Genomic DNA, 18,859 nt, shown 5'->3' with positions numbered 1-18,859 from the left:
ATTACTCCCCTGTGGGACGGTCACGAATATCTTCCCTTCCTGTGTCTCACTGGCTGGACATTCCAAAAGTCTGTCCCTTTAAACTGAGTATTCTCAAAGCTAAATGGGGGCTTCCATCTGATACAAACCACACTAAATGCTTCTGTGTATGCAAGAGAACGTGTGTGAATATGTGGTGAAAAATAGAGTTATGATCCTCTCCTCCCAGAAGAGGTCATGTCCCATGACGGTGAAAGGTCATTTGAGTTGTTTTGACCTTCAGGGTAGGGAGCATCCCTGGGGCAGAGCTCAGACAGACACACAGCTCCTGCTGTGCAGCTGTCCCAAGTTCTCTGTGCATTTGTGTTCTCTGCTTATAGTTCCCCTTATCAAGGTGTTCTGAGGAGATTTTACCAAATGCAGTAGAGCAAATGACACAGACTGATCAGCTCTTTTGTCATGTGAGTTCACAATGTTTGCAACAAAGTAAGACCTACCAGCACCTCCATTCTCTAGATGCTTCACTGGAAATTAGAAAGATCTTTTTTAAAAAATTTCTCTGTTGCCTTCAAAATTTCTTGTCATCCAAGCATTTCAGTTGGCTTAACTTGAGCTGAGCAGCTTTGCTAAGAGGCTACACAGTGTTTTTTACTGTGGACAGCATGCTACTAAGAAGCAGCAGATATCATAATTATAAGCTGCAATATTTAGCAACACCCCAGGAAACTTTGTGTCTAGCAGTACTACTAAACATTTATCCCATAATCTCTCATTAAAGGATTGTATAAATCAAGGTTATGTGATTTTTTTAATGATTTAGGGTTTTTTACTCCTGTAAGTTTCTATGGACTAGATCTTGATTAACATCCCCAAGGATAGTTTATTTCCTTTCTACTCAAATTCCCAAGCAAGCATGGTCCAGCACTGTATTGAGCAGGAGTATTGTAGCTCTCTCTAGCTTCTTGTTTTGAGATGGAAGAGAAGAGCCTGACTCGTTAGGAGAGAGACTTTTTGAGGTGTGTATTATGCCTCTGGATTGAGTACACGTGCAGCTTGATAACCTGAGTCAGGAGAAAGAATCACCATTTCAACTTTAGTCTTCTGCAGATTTTAGGCACGTGTGGCAGCTTCACCTCCAAAAAATGGACATTAGAGACAGGAAATTAGAGCAGATACAACATTTTACCCATGATGGTAAAAATAGAATAAGGCTAATACTAACTTGTGTCATCGTTGTCGTCATTGCTCCCCCTCCACCCACACAGTGAAGAGCACACACATGCAGTGTCTGCCATAATCTCCTTTTCTAATTGTGGTTGTATTCCAATAATCCCTTTTCCTCCTTATAGCTGCTTGCATTCTAATACTCAGCTTTTTTTCTCCTCTTCCTCCTATGCTGGAGGTCTCAGAAAAATATTTATTGTCTGATATAAGTAAAGTAAAAGTACAGCTCTTTCATGCAGAAGTAGCAAAAAAATGTTGTCCTGTGTGTGTACAAGAGCCTGTGTCTGTAACATCCTCAGCTGAACTCTGTTTAAGCAGCCACCACACCTTGGGAGTTGGTGAGGGGGGTTCCATGGTGGTAGGGCTGATTTCTGGGTTCTTTATTTCAAGACCTCTTTAGCTGACCTTTTACATACCCAGGTTCAGTTTTTTGTGATCTAAAATAATCACAACTTTAGTATCTTACATTCCCTGATATTTTTAGTAAGTTTTATCTTACAATGCAGATATTTACCTCATAATAAGGAATTATTTCTTATGAGAGTAGTTGAAAAATTAGTTAGAGCAACATGTTAAAGAAAGCGAAAATTAACATTAATGACCTAGGCAAATAAATTCAGTATTGGCTTTCTTGCCAATAAAGAGGGTGATTTCTGAGGTTCAGTTTCTCCCTTCTTCTACCTACAAAAAGAATATATTCCTTTCTGCATTGGTTTTCTTTACATTGAATGAGTATACAGGTCTGTAAAGGAATAAGATCCATCTATAGGAAGCAAAATGTAGTATGAGATAATGAAGAAAAATAGTTTGAATAATATAAGAATATCATATGTGTAACGTATTTCACAATTGGTTTGTAACTTGTCAGACAGTTTCAGTGCCCTGAATTCAAGAGCCTTAAATTAACCAGAACTGTAATAATCCATTTGGTTTGATTAAATGTCAGTGATTTGCCAAAGTTAAAATTATAGAAACCCTGAAAAGACAATGTCATTGTAAAAAAAAAAACCAAAAAAACCAAAAAACAAACAACAACAACAACAACAACAAAAAAACAAAAAAAAAAAAAAAAAAAAACAAAACAAAACCAACCTAATTAGAAAAAGTCAGTGTAGAAGGCAGACCAGCATGGCTAATGACAGTAAATGAAATCCTGCTTGGGAATCTGATCCTTATCCAGCAAAGCATTTAATCCCATCATTTAAGCATATGAGTTCTTCCCTCTCTAAGCATGCATATTGTCCCACTTAGGTAAGGGTGAGGTTAAGTGAGTTCCAAGACTGTTGCCATAGAGCTCAGCCCTGTCAGACCAGAGCCCTTCCTGACCCGATGGGGAACAAACCTTACAACAAGAGTTATGTACTGAATGGCATTTCTGTAGGTGTTCATCTGGTGCAAGTTCAGTGCAGCCTAGGGGTTTCAAAGGTAGTCAGAGAATTATTGTTATGTTTGGGTAGAAAGGGATAGAAAATGCTTTTTGCTATAAAGTGCAAGTCTTTTTTTTTTTTTTTTTTTTTTTTTTTTTTAATTGTAGCACAGAAAAAATTGTAGGGGTATAGAAGAACAGATAAATATACATATACAAAAGAATCTGATGCATAGAATTCTGCAGTTGAAAGGTTTTACTGGTAAATTATGCCCTTGATTTGAATATACTTCAAATGTAGTGCAAAGGAATTACTGCTTTGTGCTGCATTGTTAAAATATCTTATGTGGATATTTAGTTTCATATGAAAAGCTACTGGATGATGATACTGCATAAGAATTAAAGTTTATTTTACTGTTTTATTGGGAGCAGCTACTCCTTTACAGAGCAAATGGCTCTTCAATCAATGAGTATTGTCAGGTGCATTATGGATAGTTTAAGGGCTTAAGTGCCAATTTCATCTTTGCAGACATGTAACTCCTACAGTGGTAGGTACTCACTAAAGTTACATTGTTGCTTCTTCCAGCAGAAAAAATGTAGCTCTGCATCTGGAACAAGGAGCTGACAAGGTTGATGCAACAAGGGCTGTAATTAGTCTTACAGCACATCTTGTTTCAGTAGGAGACCTTTCTTTCCACAGTGCTTTCATCACATTCCACATTGCCTTGTGTCTCCCTATGCTAGGGATTAAGTGCTACTCAGCAAAAAGGCCAATTTTACCCTTGATAGGCTTCAATTTGGGAAATTTCTCTGCTGCCTGTTTTCTGATGGCTTAAATCCATTTTTACTGTATGTAGCTTTCGTACCTGAGAATTGATGATGTAATAATCTGCATTGGTGGTGAGTTCCACATGATGAATATAGGAAGCAATTAGTATGCCCCACAAAACATGCCTTCACAGCTAATTTATTGCACTGTAAACTACTTCTGTTAAAGTGAAAAGCAGTCATGGATATAGGAAAATAAAGAGATGCACTACTGTACTTGTGTTTGGACAGGAAGGATTAAATGCAAAAAGCAGTGGAAAACAATTGGCAAAAATTGCTGTGTATGTTGTTTGTATAAATGGTAGACTTAAGGACAAATTTGTGGTTTTGTCAGTTTAATAGAATCTCCTTTGGCTACAGATACAAAAAAATACTGAAAATGAAAACCAAGTGGCTACTCCAACACGCCTTAATTCCTTTTTATATTCCCCTTATGTTTTGTAGCTGTGCAACGGTGGATCTGTGACTGATCTTGTGAAAGGATTTCTGAAGAGAGGTGAAAGGATGAATGAACTTATAATTGCTTACATTTTACGTGAAGCTCTGATGGTAAGATAGGCTTTCAATGAAAGGACAGTCAATGTTCTGCTCATACTTTTTTCCTTTAAATGAATGAAGACCATGTCCCCACTAACACAGCTCACTATCTTGAATTATAGCAGTATTTAATGAAATCAAGGCAATGTGTAATTAGGATGGTTCCTTTCAAGCAAGCAAGGTAAATAGCAGTTAATCTGTTCATTTCACTATTAAGAGAATGAAAATTGATTTCTGACCACTGATCAGTTTTCTTATTAACTACAATTCACCCTTTTCTTTTAGCAGAAATATCATCAAGCTACTTTGATACGATATGTTCAGCTTCCTATGTGCAGATCCAAATTATTTTTATAGTAAAATAATCCACATATCTGGCAAATAAAAACCCTGCTACAAGAATTGCACAAGAATTTGGTTTTGCTCATTAGGATCAAGTGTCTTTATTTACCATATTCTTATAACTGAAATTTTACTTTCTCCTTTGGAAGAATTTGGTGGAATTTAGGTCTTAGTAGTTTTCTTTGAGTTTATGCTCTAAAGGTATAATATGTATGTTTATAGTGATATTTTTCTGCTTCCTTCTTAAAATTTCTATTTGTCATAAAGTGGGGCAATTAAAGAATATTTTTTCCTTGTTATGTGGCAAGTGGTTTTGCAGTAAGGATGGCACCCTCTGATTTTGGATTAAAGAAAAAGCTTTGAGTATTTTTCATACTTTTCCACTACCTGATTGTTTCTGCAAATGTGATACAGAGGACAAAGCTGTTATTAAAAGTTCATATTTATGTCTCTCCTTCTAGGGACTTCAGCATTTGCATGAAAACAAAACTATCCACCGTGATATTAAGGGAAATAATATCCTTTTGACCACCGAAGGAGGAGTCAAGCTTGTGGATTTTGGTATGCCGTATTTACGTATATATACAATGTTTTACACTTGAAGTATGGAAAATAGAATAGAGTAAATAAACCAGAAAATATTATGTTAAATGTTTGTTAAGTTTTTAGTTCTTCATTAAAAATCACTTGGATAACTAAAATTACTTTTTTTTAACTGGATAGAAATGGTAGTACTTTTGGTAATGCTGTTTCAATAGCATGGCTAAAAACCAGAAATTATGATATTGTGGTGGTAAGTGCCAAATGCTTTGAGGCACAGAGTGAGTGAAATGGCAAAGCAAGCAAATAGGATTCAAAATAAGTTTGGTGTTTAGTCCCTCCAAGAACCATACACTGGTTCAGTGAAATTAGGAGCTGATAGGAAAAAGCTTAATCTTTTATATGAGAGCATTTAAAACTTACTGGATATTGTAAAGAATGGGAGAGCTTCACATCAGATGCGTATTACTTCTTCATTTGATTTAAAACAAAACAAGAGATACTTGAAGGCAGTAGAGGAGGAAAAATTATGTAGGTAATTCCCTAAAGTTTGGGAGGACAGATTTTGGCGAATCTAAATCTAAGAATTGGCATTAAAAGGGTCAGTTGAAGCCTGTTAGGCCTAAAAGGATTCTTTAATACTCTCATCTTTGGTGTCACCACCGAAAGGGAAGAGGAGAGACATGGGTAAGAGGATGAAACCTGTTATTTATCAGCCATACTACAGTCATTTGCCTAAAAGGTTCTAGACTCTTGTTTCATATGAGGAGTATAAAAACTTGCAGTGCTGTTTGTTATGAACTATTATCTTTGGGTAGAACACTGCCTTCATATGTCAAAAGTAAATGTATTGGTCACAATTTCACAGCAGAGCAGACAACTGTAAATATATTTAACTCAGCAGATGGAAAATCTTTGTTTTTCCTTTGCCCTCCTATTTTGTTAATGATACTGATTTGATATACACATAACAATTCTTTAAAGTAATCATGGGATTTTAACTCTCTTTAGTATAGTATCTTCGAACCAGTAGATTATATTTATGGAACTCTCATGACTTGACACACAAATTCCCCACAACTATTTGGCTTAGTAATTCTTCTGAAATGTCATATATTTCTTCTATATTCCTCAGATAAAATCTTCCGTTGAAAAATCTTCATATTTTCTAAATCATCTGCAATATACTTACTAGTATTTTCTGATAGTCTAGAAGTTTATTGTGAAACACAGTATTTTTGCCCACAGGCTTTTATTTTTTTTTGTGGAAAAAAAAATTAGGTAATTAGAAGATCAATGCTTCTGAAAATTAAATCACTTATGCAGATATTGAAACTTACAAGCTGTAGGGATGAAGACCTGAATTCTTTATTCCCCAGTTACTGCAATATACTGATAAGACTGTAATTGAAAAATAATCTTAAATTCTTGTGGGAAGAATGTGATGCCAAAATACATGTTAGAAACATATATACACACATATTTTTGTGGGCTCAAAAGGGGCCTGTAATAGCTGCAGTCTGTCCCCTCAAAGGAACATACAAATGGCACTTTAACTTAGGTATAGATTGATATTTTCCCTGACTTCCCTCCATCTCCCCAGGAAGAAAAACTATCTGAAGCCAATAATGAATATTTTCAGAAGGAATAAATTTATAGTCTTTATAAAATCATCACGGAAGATGTACCATTCACCATTCAGGCTGCTGCTTAAGGTATTCAGCTGGGATTTGTGGGATTTGTGTCTTCTACTTAAGGGGATTTAATCCCACATTAATCAGATTCTAAGATAATTTTTTAGCCAGGAATGTGAGTTGATGAAAATCTCTCATGTTGGCATTGCTATAGACCATTGTACATAAACATTTATTGGATCAGGGACTTAAACTCAGCCATCTTTTATTATACAAGCATCTAAAATTGACAGGCTACAGACTAAGATAGAAATGGAGGTAGAGTGTCCTTTTAACCCAGTAAATACTCAGAGGAAGCAAAAATTTTGGTTTAGGCTAAACCAATTATTACGTGGGGCCAAAGAAACACAAAAAAATCCCAACCCAAATAATCACATCACCATTTCTAGCATGCACAGAGCTTTTCTGTGTGGAGAGGGGAACAGAGGCAGAGAACCAAGGACTCCTTCAATCACCAAACACACATAACTAAGGAAGTGGGTGAGCCCTTCCCAAGATAACTTTATCTGCACCATCCTCCTGCATCCTGGATACTGTTGAGATGTTCCTGAAGAAGCCTTTGCTGTCCTCCCCTTGTGGTGGTTTTCTTCTAAACATAAACCCTGTGTCTGAAAGACGGGCTTGTGAAGTGCCTTATGGAACACAAAGCTAGAAAAAGACTTCTTCTCAGTCTGCATGTGTTGTGCAATCATTTAACTTGTGTGGTTTTTGTTCTTATTTTAAAGTACACTTAGGAACATTTTAAGAGTCATAAATGAAAAAACAGTTAACTTCTAGTAAATTAAATCACATTTGAAAATGACTTTTTTTTTTTTTCCTTCCTTGCTTTTGTACTCTTTGAACTCAGTATATAGTGTTCTGCCATGGTGAGTCCTTCCTTGCACAGTGGCATGGACTTTTCAGAAGCTTCATTTTGTGACACAATTTATACACATTGCTTTGTGGTCACTGTATCATAGGTATTTGTGTATGTTGGGACCATAGCTTCTGAACAGGGCACAGTCTGTGATGGATAGCCTTCACAATGCCCTTATGGAGAAGTAAATTACTGTAATTCCCAGTTAACAGCTGGGTATCTGAAACTTTGAGAGACTGAGTTGCCTGAGGTGACACAGAAAAGGTAGGGAAAAGCTCTTCCAAAATCCAGGCTAACTCTCTGCACTGTTTGCCTTTCTAGAGGTACTGACAGTTAAAGAGATAGACTCAAAGAATACCACAGCCCCACAGGCATGCCTCACTCAGATTGCTTTGAAGAGTGAAATTCTTACTTTCCCTTAAAATTCTGCTGGAATATTGGTTAATCACCCTAGTAATATTCTCATGTCTAAGAAACACCCAATCCCAATATAGATTTATGATTAAATCAAGTCAAATACCTAAAGGAAGCCTAGAAGAAAGTTGGAAAGGAACTATTTACAAGAGCATGTAGGGACAGGACAAGGAGGAATGACTTCAAACTGAAAAAGAATAAGTTTGGATTAGATATTAGAAAAAAAAAAATCTGTTCAGTGAGGCACTAGAACAGTTTGCCCGGAGAATTTGTGGATGCCACATCCTTGGAAGTGTTCAGGGCCAGTTTGGATGGGCCTCTGAGAGACCTAGTGACAGTGTCCATGCCCATGCAAATAAGTTTGAACTAAATGATCTTTAAGGTCCCTTGCAACCCAGGCCATTGTATGATTCTGTAGCATCCCAAAACAATGCTTCTGGAGCTGAGTTGCTTCAATCAGTGAGCTGTCAGATAAAATTTTAGTTTAAACTGTCCAAGCCACAGCAATTTTGAAATACTGTTACCGAGGATGCATCCTCTGGCCTTGCACCCATCCAGTATTATAATTTAGATTAGCAGAAATAAACAAAATAATTTTTGTTTTCTACACATAATGAGTGGCAGCCAAGGGGATCTACTGTTAGAATATCCAGTGATCACAGATTCAGTCTATAAAGTCATTCAACTTCTAAATACATTAATAATCCATATTTTCTTTGTAAGAGAAGAAGGCTGACTGAAGGCAATTTCACTACCTGAACATTTGTAGGAATTAGCTGCTAAATTGTTCTGATAGAAAAGCTTTGGGGTAGGATGTTCTGGCTGAAAATTGCAGCAATTAGGCTCCAAGCAAGGAATGTCCTCTACCACATTATATAGTTACATTTTATTCACATGTGCCTGCTATGTTTTCTGTATAAAATACAGATTTGATAGAAAAATATACATTTACATTAAATTCCCTGTAGCATTTTAAAGAGTGACTGCTATGCAATCTGTTATATAAAAAGAACTGGAGGCAGGTAAGGTGTGAATTAAATTCCTTTTTGATATATATTCCTAATTATATTCACAGTTTCTTATTACTGTTCTATGGAGAAAGTCTTTTGCATCTGTTTCAGAACTCTGGTTGCACACAGTGGATTGGTGTTAAAAAGACAGATTTCAAATTAAATTTTAGCCTCTAAAGATGCAGGAAATTAATGTAATGAAATTTAAAGAAATTAATTTAATGCCAGATACCTTTTGAAACTCATGTGACAAATTTATCTGCAGCCCTTGCTGCCTAAATATCTTCCAGTGTCAGATCATTCTTTCATCAGTTAAAAAACTTGCCTGAAGTCACTTGAACACATAGCACACCTAATCTGTAGTAAAAATTCATATATTCATCTGCATCTTATAATATGCAACCAATTTCATGGGATACTGAGGGTATAACATCTGCTTCTGCTGACAAACACTTGCTTCTTTGAATAGTCCCTCAATTCAGTTTCTTTTCTTGAAATCAGGATGCTGCACAGTGCCTTTTATGAATTTATGTCAATCTAAGGTACAATTCTATAATGTGCTGTTTCAAATGGGAGAAAAGAAGTTTAGCTATATTATTATTATTATTATTGTCGTTGTTGTTATTACTTTAACTTTGGTCTGAAAAAGTCTGAGTGACATTTCGTTTTGAAAGATTTGAAATTATTTCTCAAATCCGCTGCCATTTCAGTGCTTCTGGGAGCTTGAAAGCCAGAGCTTTTCATGCTTATATATATATTTTTTTATTGAAGAGGATCCTAGAGGACACAACTCCCTATCAGCAAACTAGACAACTAGACAAGTTGCTGCTGTCTCAGAAGCCATGGAGGAAAGAACCATTTTCCACTAAAAGCTTTGAAACAGCTACGGTCATGTGGCAAAGTAATTCTTTTATCTAAAAAGAGGAGACTGTAATGGTGATGGAAAATTTCTCTTCAGCTGTATTTTTGAGGGTTGACCTTTAGGCTGATAGTCTTTACAAAGAGCACAGGTAGCTCATACTTCTTCAGGACTACTAAAGCCTGCTCTCCCAGACTAGAAATATCTCAGGATGAGTAGCTTTTGCCTTGAAAATGTCCAGAAAGAAATAGAAATTATACTCACCCACTTAAGAAATGCATATTTTTCCAGCAGCACTGTTTCTTTCTGAAGGCCAAGCCTGTCTATGCCTCAAACATACTTTCATACCACATGTAATTAGACTTTTGCTGTTATTACCAGGAAAGGTCACTGGAAAAGAAGTCAGAAATCTAGATGGATATTAGAAATATTCAAGTACCCATAAGGAAAATAAAACGTGGGCAGACTCAGTAAATCTTTAGAATTCAAGCCTACCTCTAGGTACAAGAGATCCCATGATTCCTTATAGTTTGCCCAGTAATGTAACTGTGGGGAAGGGGGTACTGAAATGGGTTGGCACTGTCCATTTTATGTTGCTTATTAGGCATTTTGCTGATAGTACCTGAAACTCTCCATCAGTAGAGGCTCTGGATAAGCAATACATAGGAAAGATCTGTGGTTTTTAATACATAAACCACGTTCCAGTGGAAAACATGGAAAAAAGGTAATGCAATCTCAACTGCTGCTGGCAGATGATGGAAAAATACAAGCTGTGTTGCTGCAGTTAATAGAATAATGTCTTCAAGTCTTTATTTCACTCTGTGGATAAATAGATTGCATAATTAAAACACATATTGTAACAGTAATGGAATATATAGTGAAGGTAGGGTGATTTTTGTACTTTAAACACACTTAGTTTGCATTTTTCTGCTTTTGTGTCAGTGTTGGATGTAAAAGTTGTGTGTATTTTATTGGCATTCCAAATACAGTATCAGATATCCCACTTTGCATATAGCTAGCACAGTTTTATCGTGGACACTAGTCAGGGTCAGCTAGAGAGTTAACCTGAGTACAACTCATTGGGAAAAAATGGATTGGGGAATGGAATATGTATTGGTCTATTTAGACATACTGATATTTCTTTGTTTAATACTTAAACTCTTGCTTCTGTGTAGTTTGGAAACTGCAGGTAGACAGAGGTCAGCTTTTGTGTTTGGAATGTAATTGGGTTATTATTTTGCTATGAAGAAAATGATCATTCTTCCATTACAACTATTTGAAGTCTTTCAAAGCTAAGAAGAAAAGAAATCTTAATACTGGCATCCCTAGATGGTCTTATTATTATTACTCAAAATTGCAATTTGGTGAAATTAGTCAATGGCAAGACATTGTTTTCATAACATATTTTTAAATTAATTCTATGTTTACTTTAAAATGTATACATAATTTCATTTGAGCAATAGTAAAAAAAAAAGCAACTTAATTTTATAATTCAATTGAGTCATTAAAATAAATTTATTGGAGTTTTTTCCCTAGAAAGAGTAATTCTGTCTTGTGTCTCAGTAGTGGTGTACCACTCTTCCTTACAAATTATGGATTGTTATTAGCGCTTTACCACTACTAGTGATCAATAACAATCGATCAACATAGGTTAGAATGCTCAGGTGTTTCTGTCAAATATTGTTCCATGATGCCCATTCTGATACAGAAATACAGGCCAAAATGTTTACAATTCTGTGAATGTGCTAAACAGGTTGAGTTTTTGAAGTGTATCTGAGCCAGCAGCTGCTACAATGACAAAGCAAGAGAAGTCAAGTCAGTTACACTGTAGAGTGTCCAAAACAATGGGGAGAATCTCCATGGAATAATGAGTCCATGGTACAACTGCATCTTGACAATTCCATCTCTTTAATTGTTCGCCTCTCCTGGCCTTTTGATGCATGAGGGCACTTTCTGCTGATCTTGTGAGGGAAAAAGCTTCTGGAATCTCTGGTCAGAGGTTGGGCAGAGAACCATGGTGCTGGGTGTCATCCTTTACCGTGACACTTCACCAGCTCTCATGTTGTCTTGCTGAGACACAGTGCTTTGGCCATTCCTGACATGACCTAAATGACCACAAATAGCCTTGTTGGATGCAGTTTGCTGGCTGATCACAGCTCAGCCTGGCTAGAGTCTGGGCCATGTGGCACTGCAGAGGCCAAGAAGGCTCCCAAGGACTGTGCTCAGATTGCACGTGGCACAGGTCAGGCTGCAATGAGGGAGTCTAGAGCCACCTTGTGCTCAGAGAGCAGGTTGAGAAGTCAGTTGTGAGTGATCCAAGTTTGAATGTTGGGACGTTTCAGCCTCTGTCCCTTTTAATATATACATCATCATTCCCAGCTTTGCATGTCCTCCTGATGTTGAAGAGGATCTCAGCATGACCTTGAGTAGTGTTCCAAACTTTTTGTAGATTACTTATTCTGGAGTAGTCAGAATTTCCTAGTGTGTACTTTGTGCTTGCCCTGCATTAGCTATTAATGCTGTCTGAATCATTCAGCAAAAATGAAACAATTAATTAAAATAATTTAACTTGAAAGTATTCAAAAATAAAATAATTTTCTTTCTGCCCTTAGCTTACTTTAAGCAATGAGTCATAGGAAGACTTGTATTTGTCTTAGTCATTCTAGCATGCATCCATAATAAAGCTGTGTGCTTCACTGGCTCAGATCAAACCCGGGCTGTTATTGTGTTGTCATTTCATTGTCTATGTCATTGCATACCATCTAGCATGGCATTCACATGTTGCTGCTAAAACGCATCCACCAGGAGATATGGCAGAAGCCAATAAAAGTAAAAGACTTTGAAGAAAGCTTTCTTCGTGAGCAGCTTGTCAGACTGCTTTAATCCCAATCAAAGTAATTCCAAATTTTCAGCCCAGAGTTAGCAGGAATAAGATGGAATGCATTGACTTGAGCTGTGGAGCTTTTTCATTGTTGAATGTTTAATTCTTTGTTGAAGGCTTAGTCCTAAAAATTTGGGGGAGGGCATGTCTGAATGAAAACCTTTGTGCTGTCCAGTAACAAAAAAACAGAAATCATGTGGCCAAATGCTATATCCAGGATAAGCTGTTCACTTGGTCTTTCAAATATTTTCTTCTATTAATTCACATAAGGATGTCACTGGTTGCTTAAGCATTAAAGAAGCTTGATGCTGAACGCTAGTGTCAGATGCCAGACATGAAGTGAGAAAATAGCCCTTTCTGACCAGCAAAGACTTCCACTTGGTTTTGTCATGGGCCACAAAGCAGTCATCTCTTGAGGTTATTAGAAGCTCTCTGGTCTCATCTGTGTATACTACACCCCATTCATTTTTTACCTGAAAATTGAACACAGTGACTTACTTATACTGGAGTATTCCAGTCCTGAGGTATTTTAAATATTCTGTTATGTATCAGCATAGGTGTTGCCAGAATTATCATAGCAGATTATCCTAACAGAAAAACCATGTCATAGAACAATGAGAAAAATCTCCAGAGTTCTGCCAGTCATACAGAGGGGAAAAAAACTATTCTTTCTGGGTGTCAAAGCAGCAGTCAGTTTGAAATCTAATGTATAAGGAAGGCAGCATCTGAGGAGGAATTTCCTCACCATCATACTGCACCAGATTGTGTGTAGCTGTACAAGTCCCTGAGGCTCAGGAGAAGAGTAGTTCCCCTATCCAAGTACATCTGGTCAATTGTGCAACAGGACAACAAATGTTCCTGTGCATCCCTTTCAGGAAACCAGCTGAAGCCCCGAAGCATGAGATTTGATTAGAATCATTGGTGGTGTGATGCACTGAACCATCAGGAGCATGTGGAGGGGAGCCTCTGGTTACCTGCTCTACTAGAGTCTGTAAAATGAAAGATCTTTGATTTATTAAAGAAAGAAGTTCTATTAAACCCTTTTGTTTAAAAAAAGATTACATACCTCACAAATTTAGTGAACGTTCTGCCTTTTTGTCATTTTATTGTCAGTATGTACTTTTTAATAATTCTAGGATTTTAATTTTTTCCTTGCATGCTTAAACATATATTTTCTTTGTCTTGAAGTCTTATGGTGAGTTTACAATGAAAGCCACTGGACTTTAATTTCTGTAGCATCCATTTATATTTATATTTATATTTATATTTATATTTATATTTATATTTATATTTATATTTATATTTAATATGCCCTGTATTTGATAGTACATATTAACCTTTTTATTCCCTTTTACGCCACATTTTGTAGTAAATGCCATGGGTTTTTTAATCTTCCAGGCAGTTTATATACATGGTCTTTTTGGATACTAAGCTTTTGATCTTTCTGGGCCTTTTGATTATCTGGGCCTTTGGATATGTCTATTTCAGTTAAAAATTTCCATCTAACATGTGTGCTTTCTTGAGGGTCTAGAAAACACTAGATTTCAACACTAAAACACTATGTACATCAAAATAATACAGAAAGATATAGAATTTAGCTAAAGGAAATGGAAAAGGTAGAGACACTGAATCTTTCTTTTCCACTTTGTCTTAACTTGTAATCCCTGAGACCAGTGGGGAAGTCTGGAGTGAGGCAAATGTACCTTCAGTAAAGGGGGATCAGGTTAGAGAGCATTTGAAAGAATTGGATGGACACAAGTCCATGGAGCCTGTTGGAATGCACCCAAGAGTGCTGAGGGAACTGGCTGATGTCATTGCAAGATCACTGCCAATAATCTTTGAAACATCTTGGAGATTGGAGAAGATTCCTGAAGCAATGAAGAAAATTATTTGCATTCCAATCTCAAAGAAAGGCAAGAAGTTGGTTTCAGAGAACTATAGTCTGGTCAGACCCACATATGATCTCCATCACAGAAGGTGATGAAGCCAATAATCCTGGAAATAATTTCTAAACGTATGACAGACAAGAAGGTGATTGGGAGGAGGTAGCATGGATTCATGAAAAGCAAGTCATGCTTCCTCATAACATAATACAACACATTTCAACATAAAATGCTGCTGAAAATTCTAATATTTTTGACTCATTATTTTAACTTTGTTTCAAATTTCTTTATTTCCATCTTATAGGTCAGAACTTGATTTTTGGTTCTCGACTTAATCTGAGCACTTATCACTGAGCAGTTCTCAAGCAGGCTTTTCTCACTAGAGTTCATGCAAGAAAACTATAGCCTCTGTGCTCTTTTCATTTAAACGTTTACTTTTGTGGTCAGTTTATAATCCATAAGGCGTTTTGAATGTTGACATTGTTTCAAAAGGGTTCTGAAACATCTCTTGTAAAGTCATCAAACCAACAATCTGTGTCTTTATAGTCTGGTAGTAACATTTTCTATTAAATGTATTCATGTTTTCTATTCATGATAAGTATTTAACTTAAATTAAAATTAAATTAAGTGGGGATGCCACTGCATGGTTGCATGTAGTTACATTCCTGGTGTGTCGTTTGCCATTTGGACTATCAGAATTGCCTTGGTTTAATATTGTTCTTTTGTTGTTTTGTAGTATGAAGGAATTGCATGATTGAGGTTTTTCTTAACATTTTGTATGGATTTCAGCTGACCTGTCTGAAGTATTTGGAACATATATACGTATCATTACACCAGTACAACCTGAAATAAGCTAGCAAAGAAATCAGTGTCAAGGGTATCAGCAATTACAGAGGAATTGAGTTATAACTGCACCACCGTTGTGAGGCAAGTAGATACTTCCCTGTCTGCGTCCTGACAGGAATAGTGGCTTCTCAAAGTGAAGCTTAAGATGCTAGAGGAACACCTGGGACCAGTAGGACCTGTTGTCTCCAGATCTACTAAAAAAGGTGGAATTGGGTGATTTATAGTGAAGACTGACTTCACACCTTTGGGCAAAGAGATGAGGAAGGAGAGGCCACTTTTTTGCATCATACAACATGGAACAAGAATGGCAAAACATACCTGCCAGAGAGCTTAAGGGGTATGCAGTGTGAAACACTATTGCTTTTTTATGTCTGTTTCTCTAGGAGATTAAAAAAAGACGGGGAAATAATTCAGAGCATTTTAGCCTGTTTAGATTTGCAGGGTTAACAGTGTGAGCCATTTTTGGTCCAGATACTGCCTTGAGGAATGATGGAGTTACATGTCTTTAATCTACAGAAGGTCACAATGAGGATGCTTTGGTAGTGAAGTATACACAGAGGGCACAAATATAGAAGGAAGAAATAGCTAAAGGAGTGTAAGCCCTTGGGGGTAAGGTCAAGGTCATTATATATGAATCCAGTCTCCCTGCTGTGTGTCAAATGTGCGATTAGTACAATTTACTAGGGCTTGCCATTCCCTCACTAGCATCAACCACTAAATGGGCATTCTTCTGTCACAGGACATCATCATAAAGGGATCTTGTATAGTCTCCCAGTTTAGATCAGAATGTCATCTGCTCAGATTGGGCACTATCAGACAAGTCTTTCCTAATAATAGAGAATTAATTTCTGCCCTGTTTTTCTTTTATTGAGTCTTAAGGTCAGAAGTAGATGGTTTTACTTGCAAGGTTATTTCAATATGCCTGTTTTCACAATGAAAACCTTGAATAATCCTCATAGTGAAAGTGTCCTGATTTTCAATTGTTATTAGTAGAACGATGTCTGAAAAAATAAGAACTGCAGCTATACGCACAATATCTTCTTTTTGGTATGCTTTGGTAGTATTAATGCACATATTTATAAAGCTCTTAACTTTCATAAGAAAAAATAATTCATATGTACCACCATTTTATGACACATTTTAGATTTTCTCAGGGAAATATTTGGCTCATTTTGCAACAAAACAGTAGTGAATGGGGAGGGGAGGAGCAAGACAGTTTTGTTTGAAAATATATAAGTTAAAAAAAGTGGCCAGCTATATGCTTGACTGGTTACTGAAATGCTGGAAGAAATGTTACTAAGTGTGGAATTACATCATCTTTCCTCTATACACAGAAAAAGCCCAAGGAAATATCATTTGTCATAAGACCTACGCTGCATAATCTAAAATGCCACTTTAATGCTGAGAGCAAAAGGATTAAAACAAACAAACAAACAAAAAAAAACCACACACAAAACCCCCAAGAGCCTAAAGAAAGTGGTGAACAATTCAAATTAAATCGTTTTTTTTACTGAAATAAAAGAAGGGTGAGGAGGAAAAAAAATCTGCAGTTCATTTAATAATTACAGTTTGAAGAGGGAAAAAAACCCAATAGTGCATAGACAGAGAAGATTGAACACATTAATGTACCTTTTATATTTTGTTCCTTATCTCTACAGAAAGTTATGATTTTTTATAAAATCTGACACTGGAATCATAAAAATATAGTCAGCGCCTTTCTTTCCCTGCAGATCTGAATCTCATTTCCTTGTCTAAGACTGCAAAAAAAGAGCTTTGCACAGGGGACTCCTAAAACATGGAGGAAGGGAGAGTATCCTCAGCTCCCTCTGAAACTAAGGATCTCACATAATAATGTCTGTTGGCATCCCTGCAGTGGTTTCAGAGCTGAGGTGATGTGTGCTTACTAAATGACATGTTTTTCTGAGAGCTCAGAACAGCCCCAGACTCTGTGAGCCGGAAGCTGGACCTCAGACAACTCCTTGAGATGGCAAAAACAAAGCCCTTGCTTTGCTGAGTTGAAGTAGGATTGATGGACTTTGTGCTAAGACTTACACTGTCCTGCTTTCCATGATGCATAACACTGTGTATTGGACTTTCTGCAGACATAAAGAGAGAAAAAGACAGGGCTTTCTCAAGGCTGGTTTAGACTAGAGAGAGGCAGCCACACTGGTTGCATTTATCTCAAATGAACAGGCAGGGTATTCCTTGCAGTCTATTTTCAGAGGTTTGCGTAGATTTCTCTGAGAGCCAAATGTAGGTATTAAGTGAATCAGAGCTGAACACATAGCTTTAGAGGGAAAAAACAGATCAAGCTCTCTGGTTTCTTACTTACACCGAAAAAAAACCCCAAAACAATCAAACCCTACCCAGACAGGGGTTTAGTTATTATTCCCATTGGATAGTTAATTTGAATCACTCTTGGTATGAACTGTCTACAGGCTTTTCAGGAAGAGAAGGTCAAGCATTTTCAGACCAGAGTTGAAACTGGACAGTGCTGCTCACTGGAGCTCATGTGTTTCAGAACAATGAAATGGAGTCTTTTTATGTTTTAAAGAAAAAGCAGTTGTATGTAGGAAGGCAAAATTGGTGAGCTCCAGTGTCAGTCAGACCGAGGCTGGAGCATGTATATTTGGAGCACAGGACCTTTCTGGCTATCCATGGCATCAGCTCTTCAGAATACGCCTGTGGTGGACCTCAGTGTCGGCTATTACTCAAATCCATAATAGTTTAGGACTTGCTAGCTGAAGGGCTGTTTTTCTCCATGTGTGGACTTCACTGTTATTTGTGACTCATAAATCCATAATAGTTTAGGGCATGCTGGCTGAGTGGCTGCTTTTTTCCATGTGTTGTACCATCCCCTTTGCATGCACTAGAGCTATTTCCAACTTGTACACTCTTGTTTTTTAAGGAAGGAAATTTGTGGCAGGCTGCTCAGAATTGTGCTGTAGACCACTTGAATTTCTAATATTTCAGTGTCTTTTAACTCAAAACTGCAAGAAATCTTTGAAATTCAGAGTTCGCTTTCCAACTCTTGGCCTGAAATAGTTAATTCCATAAACTACAGCTCAGATTGCAAAGCTGATTTACAGGATTGTTGCTTTGAGAATGTGCTTTGAGCATGGAGAGACTTCTGCTTTTGTAAGAATTTTTGAGGTTTCACTGTTTTGCTGTTTCTTTTTTATGGCAGAGCAGTTAACAGATGAGAATAGGTATATTTTTTAATGTTAACATGAAATATATATATGTGAATACATATATATGTATATATATGTATAAAATGAAAGAGAGGGTTAGTGTCAGTACTGAGCATTAGAAGCTGTGGAAGGTACAGTACTTTTCCACCCTCCCTAAGGTGTTTTACTGCTCTCTTGAAACGGGATATAGAAAACCTTTAATTAACCAGTCAAAATATATGGAGTCAGATTACTAATCAAATGCTTATTTGGGACTAAGTCCCGGTCCTGCTGAAGCCACTGGAAACAAGGATGTGGAGAACCTTTCAGGACTGGGCCTCTCTTTCCAGAGAACTGGAAAGGTGTATTTGAGATCCACCTGCGCAGGAAGCTGTAGCATGACGAGACAAGGATGTCACCCTTCAGA

The 18,859-nt window shown here is 36.9% G+C and overlaps 1 protein-coding gene across 1 annotated transcript in view; it reads left to right on the top strand.

Annotated features, from left to right (window-relative positions):
- The window catches only part of LOC136359391 (myosin-IIIa-like), a 39,376-nt gene that overhangs the window by 18,989 nt on the left and 1,528 nt on the right, over positions 1-18,859 (top strand). The window contains exons 3-4 of the mRNA XM_066315996.1: positions 3,842-3,946; positions 4,738-4,837. Of these exons, the coding sequence (XP_066172093.1) occupies positions 3,842-3,946; positions 4,738-4,837 (205 nt within the window). The remainder of the gene's footprint in view (positions 1-3,841; positions 3,947-4,737; positions 4,838-18,859) is intronic.

Source organism: Sylvia atricapilla, chromosome 1, assembly GCF_009819655.1.
Source record: "Sylvia atricapilla isolate bSylAtr1 chromosome 1, bSylAtr1.pri, whole genome shotgun sequence".
Lineage (NCBI taxonomy): Eukaryota > Metazoa > Chordata > Aves > Passeriformes > Sylviidae > Sylvia > Sylvia atricapilla.
Note: the sequence above shows the minus strand (reverse complement) of the source record. Positions and strands in the feature narration are given on the sequence as shown.